The sequence below is a fragment of the Setaria viridis genome, chromosome 9 (genome assembly GCF_005286985.2).
Source record: "Setaria viridis chromosome 9, Setaria_viridis_v4.0, whole genome shotgun sequence".
NCBI lineage: Eukaryota > Viridiplantae > Streptophyta > Magnoliopsida > Poales > Poaceae > Setaria > Setaria viridis.
In genome coordinates, this window is record NC_048271.2 from 39,297,495 (window position 1) to 39,307,796 (window position 10,302).

The following is a 10,302-nucleotide window of genomic DNA, read 5'->3' on the forward strand; positions in this document are numbered from 1 at the left end:
TCAATTTTTTTTTTGAATCTGGTCGCTTCGTTGTTTTTTATCGGAAGGAGATGGGCGTGACTTTCTGGAAGAGAGGGGAAGGGTCCGTGTGGTCCCTGTGGGACGGAGGGGATTCGCGTCATCTCCCTTGTTTTTGTTTGGGACTGTAGCAACGTGTCAAACTTACGTGATCGCGTAATTTGAGGTGGTGACAAGCAAAATCATGACAGGTTCGATTTTCAAAACTCTCGGATTTCACAAATACGAATTTCGAATAGCTACCAGATCTGTCGTTGTGGATCCGCCCATGGGCTTATCCGAACACACACCAAGCTCATGGTTCCGGATCATCTGTCAATCATTGCAACAAGCTCGCTCCAGCATTTTCACCTCGCCCACCTCGCTCTTTACCATGGAGCACGGGAGCAACACAGCACACATGTAGACGGAGAACGTGACCTTGCCCCGCTGTCCCTTTGCTTGCAAGCGAAACAACCATATCCAACATGCCAGCGGCCACACGGCGAACCGACTACCGAGTAGGCGAGTACCACTGCCACAGGGTACAAAAAAACAGGCCGCATCAACCACAACCACATCCAGCTGCGAGCATTTAAACAACTATATTCAGCTATTGCGTGCATACAAGGACGTACGTGCATTTTGGCAATAGCGTGTCACATGGAAGGCTTTGTATGCACCTTAGGCTCAAAGGCCAGGGGAAAGTGATTTCAAGCAGCTCGACATGATGGGCTCACAAGAATACAAAGATAGCTCGGGTCAGGGCGAGACGGCTCTTGCTTCTGTAGCGATTAGCGAATGAATGGCTAGTGAGCTGTTCCTGTTCATGATGAAGGACACTGAAGAGCCTCGGGGAAATCCGGTGCCAATAGGCTCGGGGAAGTCTTGTGCCAATAGCCTTTGCCACTTGAACGTAGAGTTCCCAATGTTCTATGGAACTATGGAAGAAAACAGCCAATTCTGTAGTTTCAGACTTTCAGCTGTAAAAGAAGATATTCCCGATACGAATTTGACCTATCCTCTCCCACTCTTCAAGAGAATGATCACATCTTATTATCCGCCTGCATGGCTGCATGAAGAAAATAGAAGAATCATGTGAGGAAGTGCTATTTCACACTGACAAGATATGAGTGCCAATAATGAGCTCCCTCCAAACCAGGCAATAACTGAATAGGACTACAGCGACACATGATAGAGATGGAGATTCCTATTACTACTCTTAAAGATATGTCTTTACATCAAGATACATCACAAGATTCAACAAACATTGTTTGTGTCCCCAAAGAACTTCTATAGTAACATCATTGTTAGTATTTGCATTTTTCCCTTCTTTTTGCGTATTAAGACAACAGCTGCTCTAAAAATTTAAAATATTGTTAACTGGTATTGCTTTCCTTAATGATTAAAATTCCCTAATAGCATATGCCAACACTTTCAACTGGATCACTGTCCAATTCTAAAAAGAATGTATGGCTTAATTGTCCACAGAAAAATGCTACCCGAGCACCATTCCACAGCACCAATGTTTGACATGTGGATCCACGTTCAGACTTCAGAGTGTAAATCCTTGGTCCATTTCAGTACAAGAAGCAGCTGGCATTACCATTTGTACTGGTTATCCTTGCAGAATTGTAAGACAAAATGTCAACCTTTTTTAGAAGTATGCCAGTACCCAGCAGCAATAATTGGTACCCAACTAAGCAGTACCAGGAGACATGCAACAACTTCATGCTTAATACATATGCGACATGTCATCAAAAGCTGACATCACGAATTCAAGATTGGTCAGGTACTTCAAAGATAAGGGACCAAGTAATGCAGTAAAAGAAAGTTACTCCAAATTTTTAATTCTATTGTCATTCTACCGCTTGATATCCTGTCTTATCCACCTCCAGGTGCTATGCTATACGCCTATACATGATTCAGCTAAACCTTCAGAGCTACACAGTATGTGGAAGATAATGTGCTTGAAGGTAATTGATATTAGAGACAATGATTCTAATACTATTTAAGAGATGCAGAAACCCCATGAGAAAAGGTATTGTATTTTTAAATTTATAATTGAAGGTTAGGATGGTCTAGTCAGCACCAATCAGCTCAAACATCAAGAAAAATGCAGAGCCAGAGGTTCTGGCAATTGATAGAATGGATAAATGAAGTAAACCAAACGAAAACACTTGAACGTTCATGTTTCAGTTATATCAATAGATACAAATTACCTACCAACTTGAAGCAATGACTTGCAAACAGTGGCTCAACAGAAGTAACAAACATTTCCATCTTCAGTTAATTTTGTGTAGACTAGCAAACTGAGGATTAGTTCCAACCAGCAAACTCGGTACTGAAAAGCTCAGTAACCATCTACTCTAAAAACTCTAGGTCCCTATAAGAAAGAATGTGATTGATCTGCAGTGTTTGTTTTTAAGGAAAGGAAAGTGTCTTTCATGTTAAACAGGGGTAAATGTACATGGATCTGCAGTGTTTGCGACCCTGATCTGTGACAGCACTTTGGACCCAAAAGCTTTTAGTGGTTATAAATGCAGACCAGGTGGCCAGCTACCTTAATTGGGCTGGAGTGCATATAAATTACGATGGCATTGCCAATTTGCAACACCACACTAAATCCCTGGCGCAACCTTTCTGTTTCAATGAAAAATCCAACAAACCAGAGCAACAGCACAAAGACAAGTCAAGCACATCAGCATTTTGGCACTTGTCCACTGAAAACAATTGCTAGAATATTGTGCTTCAACTATTACCAAACCCAGTGAAACAATAGTTTACTGCCAATCTCCCACCAACTGAAAAATCTATAAGATCACATCTGCTTTTTTTCTCCCCACCCCGGTAGGGCGGTTGTAAGTGGTTGGATGTTTGCTTGGTTTTTTTCCTCGTCTATTAAACATTTTGGCAAATCTCTTGCCACCCTTTCAAAAAGAGAAGAAAAAAAAACATCTGCTTTGTCCATTTTGCCGAGTTAATCTAAAACCTGCTTGCACCAGTCAGTCTACTTTACACACCCCAATCTTTCCCAATTCATTTTAGCGTACTGCCTAACTGTCAACATTTCTGTAAACAAATAATAAGTCCAGTGAACCTAATAAAAGCTCTAAATAAACACAGCAACATTCAGCTCAGGGAAAAAAACAATAGTGACGCATTGCTTTTCTCTAGTTCCAGAAAGATGACTAAATTGGCTTGTCCAGAAAAAACAATATCTTCTTAAGTGAAACTAACAGAATAGATTGCTGAAAACAAGAGGAGAGATCCCATTTGAATATGTTGGAATACCTTTGGTATCTCTGAACTAGGCACTTTGCAATTTGTTTGCAACTGTTCTTATCCAGACCCTATCTTTCTCAGTATATGCATAATTTGCATTGGAGGCCAACAGGATGACACCTTCAGTTTTTGTTTCACCATTAGCTAGATCAGGACTCCTAAGAACTGGTTGAGCTAACAAAGAAAGAATCCCATCTGGCAGAATCTTCGCAAGCTGAGAATCTGGTCAAAGAATGGTTGGCAGCATAAGAAACATATTTTTAGGGATGTCAAACAAGGGGGAAAGGAATGTTCTGAAACTTCTGTAACCAGCTAACCACCAAATAGACATTAGTAACTTGAATGTTGTTCCTAACATGAATATTAAAGTTTGTACTTACAAATTTGGCATAGTAAAAAATATATCCACAAAATTAATATAGATATGCCTCCCTTAAACAACACAAAAGCTGCCCAGCCAAATGTAGTTATGTAGGTATAAGTTTTAAGTGGTAGAAGTTACAGTACAAACTTCATATGATTGGTACCAAGTACTAACTATCATGTACTAAGTTCAGTGAGACATATATGGTTATGGTTATGGTTGCATAGCTCCATAACCAAAACTTCATGTTAACAGAACATTGAAATATTCCACTAGGCGATAGCGGTGCACTTACCCGAGGAATTAGGGAAGTACAAGGCATTCCTCAAATCATTAAGTCCTACTTGCTGGATCTGACTTTTGAACCACTCAATCATGGCATACTTTGAAGTATTTGCAGGTGGATCCCAGTATCCTCGTACGCACAACACATCCCCAATTGCTATGAGCTGGGGAAAAGTACAGGCAACATGAGGCATGAGTGGTTAAAAAATTGCGATTCTTTCTAACAAGAATACAAGATTCACACAAGAACTGGAAAATATAATGGACAAATCAACATTGAAAACCTGCCCAGAATCGCACACCAAGAATATTTTGTTATTGCTACAACCATACAATACAGATAAGTAAGGAGCGAGTGCTTGTTATATCTGGGCTGAATTCCATCAAGTTAAATTCCAAATCGTATGAATGATGAGAATTTGAACCCATACCACAGAAGTGGTGTTTGTATTCCGCAGCAGGACATACGATGCCCACGCCAAGTCCTCCTTCTGCGCCGCTGACAGGTTCTCAGACATGACGAACACCTGCCTGCTCCTGTCGGGCAACGGCACACGGTTGGCAGCATCAGCGCCCTGCAACAGCAACCAAAATCCCAATCGCACAATTCTCAGTCCCCACCATCACAGAGCAATGTGACATTTCCATAAAAACAAGGAGGAAACCCCCTTCCCACCTCCAGGAACCTCCCGAGGAACGGCAGCGTCGCCGAGAACGCGGCCAGGCACAGCCCCAGAGCCTCGGACCTCTGCGAGTTCGCACGCACAACCAGTTAGGCGCGTCGGACATCGGTGGATGAGCAGGAGGGAGTCGGGAGGCCAGGGGATTGGCGAGGAGCGAGGACCGACGAGCTGCGCGGGCGTGGGGGACGGGGAGAGGAGGTGGTTGAGGACGACGAGCGCGCCGAAGCCGAGGCCTATCCACCGCGGGAGGTACGACTCATCGAGCCCGGGGATCCCTGCGCCAGACAGGAGCGCGGTTTAGAGCGGCCAGCTGTACACCGGCGGCGGGCTGAGTGGGAGGAGGAGGGGAGGGCTGGTAGGTACCGAGGGTGAAGCGGAGGACGGAGAGGTTGACCTGCTGCTGCTGCGGAGGGTCGGAATTGGAGGCGCGGACGCGGGCACGGGAGGACGGGGGAACGCGGCGGCGGGGTGTGGCCGCCGAAGCCGAGCGTGGAAGGAGCCCGGCGGTGGCGGTGTGGGGAGGGTGCGAGTGGTGGAGCGGCGGTGCGCGGGCGAGGAGCGGCATGGTGATTTCGGATTTGGTGCTGATTCTCTGTAAGACTGTTAACAGTGTGAAGAAGCTGGATTAGGCTAAAAAAAAGGAGTGAAGAAGCTGGATGATTTTCAATTCCATTGGGCCTTAGAGGCCTACACCTCGGTGGGCTATAGTTGCCGCATCTCCAAATAGGCCTGTTCGGCCCATCCTATCCAAGCTTCTCCGCCCACGGCCCTTACATTTCATTTCATGGCGCCGACGGCCCACACTCCAGGGCCGTAGTGTCCAGTGGGAGCGACACGACAAGGCGCACGCGACGACGATACGGCACGCCGACCTTGCCGGTCAAAAGTCAAAACAAAACGAAAGGCTCCTCCTACCCTAGTAAAGCATGTTGGTAACCAGCAAAAACAAAGCAGAGTGGAATTTTCTCTGAACCTACTACTACGAGTACCTCGGTAGTGGCTCTTTGCGTTCCTTCAGTCAAAAGCGTCGTCGAGTCTGCGAGCATTCCCGGGAACACGATCTGATGTCGTGGTAGACAAGGCAACGCATCTTCCAACCACCGGCGTCAGTCAGCAGTAGACAACGCAAAAGCGCCGTACGAGCAGCTGGTCGTTGCAAACAACCACTGAGCGAACGAGCGACCACATTTTTTCTTGGCTTGGCTGGGTGATCGCTGACGGCGAGGCCACTGATCAGAACAACGAAGCATCCCTATACAGCGGTGACCTGTCCTCGGAGAAAATTAGAAACCACAGACTCTCATGGCCTGTCGAACCGGCGAGCGCCTTGCTGCCTCAATGGGCCTGGCGACACGAAAAAGGGCGCTGCCCACCTCCGCTCAGATGCCGTGAGGAACAAGGGCGCAAGGCCGGGACAGGTCCGTGGCTTTATCATCATGCAGGTCGGCCACAAGAACAGCAATGGCGGAACGATGCACACGATCCTCGGGCGCACCGAAAGAGGATGTGCCAGCCAACAAGGACTGCAGCAGCTATAGGATGCGAATTCCTCCGGTTTCCCTCGTGCACCGGCACGGTGCACCCAGCTCAAACGCGCCATCATCCCGCGCCCCGGGTTGGGGAAGATCCTGCCGAGAACTAGTAAAAAGAACATGCAGTGAAATCCCAGCCAAATCGTTCTCCATTAAAAAAGAAAAACAAGCAAGTCCATGTGCAATGGCGACCGCATCTGCCGCATGCCAGTGGGATGCGTGCGCGGGATTCGCGGTTTTGCTTGTGCCACCTGACGATTGACTGCGAACGAACTCCCCCAACTGGTTCGCAACTGGCACTATATTTTCAGTATGAAACGGAGGGCATCAGATTTCTTTAGTTACGCGAACAAGATCGCCTGATCGTGGCGGCGATGACGACGGGATACAGGGGTCGCCCCACTTGCAAAGTTCGTGAGCAGCGTGCGATCGCTGAATAGTCTGTGCGTGTGATCTGTCTCTAAGATGGAACATTCTGTGTGGGATGGCAATAAAACAATGACGTGCGGATTTGGCAACGGTTTCAGATCGAAACTGCAGCGGACATGGGTTGTTGCCCACCGATTCAGTCATATGTTATCTTGATCGGTATTGCGGCCACAAAATCTTGTCTGCCCTCGTTGGCTCGATGGAGTGGTGTGCCATCTCGCTGCACCAACAAAGCAGATATGTCACACATGCTTTCATGCTGATGCTAGTAGCCTGTCAGCGTCAGAGTTCTCCGAGCCTGCCAGAAATGACTGGAGCAAGAAAGATGGAACCGTCAGGTTAAACTCTGCTTTCATGGATTGATGGATACCAGAAATTGCGGAACTATCTGAGACACACTCGCAACGGATGGCCAGAGCTCCTCCCATTACCATCAGCGACAGGTCTTAGATTAGTTACACGTACAGGCATAGGAAAACACCACAAACTGACCAATAGATAGTAATTGATTAGAAACTGGGAACGAAATTTTCCGATTCATTTCAGTACGTTTCGTCACTGGCCTCGACACTTGTTTCTCAGAAATTACAAGTTTAATGAAAACATCACAAACTGCAACACTGATAACAATGACATTTAAAACTCATTCGAGTACAATCTATCTCAGAGTCTCAATTCAGCTCAAGGGGGATAAAAACAACCTTGGGAAAGGACTGACAAAGCGCCCTAATGGTAACCCGACCACACAAAATTTCAGTTCTACAACCATGTACACTTCCAGCTCCTGCATACTTGAGCCCGAATTAAAATAGGATCAGGCTACAAGCTGCATTCAATCTAACATCCTAATGTGAGTAACCTCCACAACATCTACAATCTCATCTCTGAGACCTGACCACCCTTCCCTGCTGAAACCCCTTCCCCTTCGGGTAGATAAGCACTGAGTCGACACACAGGCCACCCTTTGTGTGCGTGCAGTCGATCTGCGCCATGGAGAACTTCAGTTTCATCTGCTGGTCAGGCTTTGAGGCCACAAAATCGCCTGCGTGGTACAAGACCCAGCTCCCAGGCTCCTCCAAGTAGCACTGGGACAATACTTGCTGACCGTCGGAGGTCGAGAGCTGGAAGCGGACAGGCTTCTTGTTCCAACCATGGACATGCTCTGAGCTGCAATGGCGGCGGCCAAATCGCTTGTAGAACTTCCCGAGATGGACCCTGAAGTACAGGCTATAGGTTCCGACAGGGAAACAGAAATCGACTTCGCCGACCACCTCGAACCACCAGATTTGCTGGAGGTAAGCTACAGACTGGAACCTGCATGGTAAAAATCGGTAGATATTGGTCAGATATTTTATTTCAGTAGAATGGTATCAGAAATAGTTACAAGAGAAATACAGATTGGAAGATAGCGAATCCCAGGTGAGCCCAATTAAATGAGACACCTGTAGACTGTAGTCAATATCTTCCAATGGAACGGAGTAGATAGGGGCTCCTTGTGCTAACACTTGGAAGCTTGAAAGCTACATTATATTCCTATAGCTATGATGAGAAAGCACAATCATTGATTTGAATCCACTTGAATTTACATGTCTTCGACTGAGGTGGTAGTGAACTTATGCATATCCTAAAATTTGAACATGTAAGCATTCATATCTATACGTTTCAGAGCAAACAACTTACGCATCTAAGGTAAACCATGTTCCAGAAAATAATATAAATGAATTAAGCATTTAATGAAGAAACAAGGAACAGGTCAGTCACACCATGAGGAAATATCTTCAGTCCATTCCATCGCAATCATGCCACCATATCATCGTTCTAAGAAAACTACCACACACTGAACTAACAAGACATTAGTAAATGTGATATCAAAACTCAAAAGGCCCATATTCACCTTGATTCTGAAGTTGGCATGTGCTGCCAGTATCTTCTGTCGTCTATCCCTGTTATCACCAATGCTTTGGAGGATAGCGCCATACAAATCATGCCTCTGCTCTTGTCCAGCCAGAATTCCTACAATTAGCAAACACATACACTTCAGCAAACATGTTCATTTTCTGTCCCAAAAATAAATATAATTCTAGCCCTAAAATATAACGAGCTACCTACATCGACCAACACAGGAGACAGGACACCAATTCAAATCATTTCAAGCTGAAGATGCGTAAATCTCATTTCTGATGAACCATTCCATGCCTCCAATTTGACTTTGCCCCATACAAAGAACGCAATTTTGCGATGTAAAAGTCCTTTTCAAAAAAAAATTGCGATGTAAAAGGATTGACTTCGATTTGAGCAAGAAGTATATATTACTCCGTACCTCTCCCATAATCTCTAAATCAACTCAGGAAAATACTTGCTGGGGTCAATACAGGGGCAAGGACAGAACAGAAAACCAATTCAAGGAAGACCGATTGCAATCCTCCAACGAAGTACACAACCGCCCAAAAATTTTCAACTCCCGCAATATAAAATCTCAGAAAGTCACGTATACGCAAAAAAGGGAATGCAAAAATATCACCTTCTGGCCGTCACCGAAAGGCACAGGCTTGGAGAGCCTGGCGTAGATCTCCTTCTTCCCGGCCCGCCGCCGCCTCCGCCTCCCCTCCTCGCCGCTCCCGACGAACTCCATCAGGTAGCGGTAGTTCTCCGGCAGCTTGGCCTCCCAGACGAAGTCCGCCCCCGCCGCGCCGCGGAACGCGTGGTTGAGCCGCGCGAGCCGGCAGATCTCCGGCGGGTCGAGGCGGAGCAGCACCTGGGCGGCGCAGAGCTCCGGCAGGTCGCCCAGGCCCACAGCAGCAGGCCCGGCCGCCGCCTCCGCAGCCGCGCAGTCCGCCCCTAGAAGGCCCGACACCCACGCCCCCATGCCCCCGCCCGCTCCGGGGCCTCCAGTCGCAACGATTTTCCGGCTCGTCCTTCGCAGATGGAACCCGCGCCGATCGATGAATCCGCCAAAAGCTCCCGTCCCCGGATCAAGCTTCTCCGGTAGCTCCTGGCTCCGCGCCACGCAGACCCCCCAATCCCCAATCGCAGCTTCCGGCGATGGACTCCACGGGAATGCAAATCGCCCGGGAAATCGCTTGACGCGTGTGTGCGGTCGGCCGTCGGCGAGATAGGAAAAAAACGCTAGCGTTCGGGTCGGGGAGGAGGGGGGCCAATTTAAAGAGGAAGCTGAGACGCCAAAATAGACGAGGGGTCGTTAATGGCAATGGATATTGCTTTTTTTTTTTACGAAGTGCGATTTTCCATTTATACAGCAGAAAATACAATACTACGGTCTTTGGGCATAGGCAGGAAAAGAAAAAAAGAAACGAAAAATAAATAAGACTTGCCCCGTTGGATTGGAACGTCAACGCGGTTAACCACTCACTCGACACGTCCGGTTAGATTGGGACGTCAACACAGGTCAAACTCAACACCCGAAAAAACCCAACCGGTGGCTTGGAACATCAACATGGTCGAACCACTCCACATGACAAAAGCGGCAAGACCGAAATCTTGCTGCAGCGCCTACCACTCTCTCTCATGTAGTCGCCGAAGGCGCGACCCCACGCCGAAAGTAATCGAGAGAAACAGACCGCACCGACCAGCGCCATGCGGGACCCATCACCATAGTGCCGATGCAACACTACACTCCACTGGATAGAGTGAAACCATCATACTCGGACCTCTCGCAGGCTGCCTTGCCACCGCGATAACACAAACGCACAGGAGCCTCGCCACACCC

The 10,302-nt window shown here is 47.3% G+C and overlaps 2 protein-coding genes across 5 annotated transcripts; both read right to left on the reverse strand.

Annotated features, from left to right (window-relative positions):
• Positions 1-583: 583 nt before the first annotated feature.
• LOC117839711 (protein COFACTOR ASSEMBLY OF COMPLEX C SUBUNIT B CCB2, chloroplastic) lies at positions 584-5,207 on the reverse strand. Of its 4 annotated transcripts, XR_004636869.2 has the most exons (8): positions 4,978-5,205; positions 4,780-4,889; positions 4,608-4,679; positions 4,363-4,506; positions 3,942-4,095; positions 3,292-3,504; positions 1,500-1,620; positions 584-1,069 (listed from the first exon to the last, which is right to left on the reverse strand). XR_004636869.2 is itself a non-coding variant. In XM_034720113.2 (7 exons), the coding sequence occupies exons 1-6, from the start codon at positions 5,177-5,179 to the stop codon at positions 3,308-3,310; spliced, it is 879 nt and encodes a 292-aa protein (XP_034576004.1). In that variant the 5' UTR covers positions 5,180-5,205; the 3' UTR covers positions 584-1,069; positions 3,292-3,307. The 4 variants fall into 4 exon arrangements, 3 of the variants coding, with proteins under 3 accessions (XP_034576004.1, XP_034576002.1, XP_034576005.1); XM_034720113.2 differs by lacking the exon at positions 1,500-1,620; XM_034720111.2 differs by having other exon boundaries at positions 584-1,620.
• Positions 5,208-7,185: 1,978 nt separating this feature from the next.
• LOC117839254 (F-box protein PP2-A13) lies at positions 7,186-9,732 on the reverse strand. The gene is made up of 3 exons (XM_034719549.2): positions 9,097-9,732; positions 8,470-8,588; positions 7,186-7,889 (listed from the first exon to the last, which is right to left on the reverse strand). The coding sequence occupies exons 1-3, from the start codon at positions 9,439-9,441 to the stop codon at positions 7,454-7,456; spliced, it is 900 nt and encodes a 299-aa protein (XP_034575440.1). The 5' UTR covers positions 9,442-9,732; the 3' UTR covers positions 7,186-7,453.
• Positions 9,733-10,302: the final 570 nt, after the last annotated feature.

What these genes read in the sequence shown, in the direction of transcription:
- LOC117839711 (XM_034720113.2), bottom strand. Translation starts at nt 5,179, where the DNA reads ATGCCGCTCCTCGCCCGCGCACCGCCGCTCCACCACTCGCACCCTCCC. An exon ending in CGTCCTCCGCTTCACCCTCG is followed by an intron (nt 4,890 to 4,977) that starts GTACCTACCAGC and finishes TGTCTGGCGCAG; the next exon opens with GGATCCCCGGGCTCGATGAG. An exon ending in CCCCCACGCCCGCGCAGCTC is followed by an intron (nt 4,680 to 4,779) that starts GTCGGTCCTCGC and finishes GCGAACTCGCAG; the next exon opens with AGGTCCGAGGCTCTGGGGCT.
- LOC117839254 (XM_034719549.2), bottom strand. Translation starts at nt 9,441, where the DNA reads ATGGGGGCGTGGGTGTCGGGCCTTCTAGGGGCGGACTGCGCGGCTGCG. An exon ending in CTTTCGGTGACGGCCAGAAG is followed by an intron (nt 8,589 to 9,096) that starts GTGATATTTTTG and finishes TGCTAATTGTAG; the next exon opens with GAATTCTGGCTGGACAAGAG. An exon ending in ATGCCAACTTCAGAATCAAG is followed by an intron (nt 7,890 to 8,469) that starts GTGAATATGGGC and finishes TTTACCATGCAG; the next exon opens with GTTCCAGTCTGTAGCTTACC.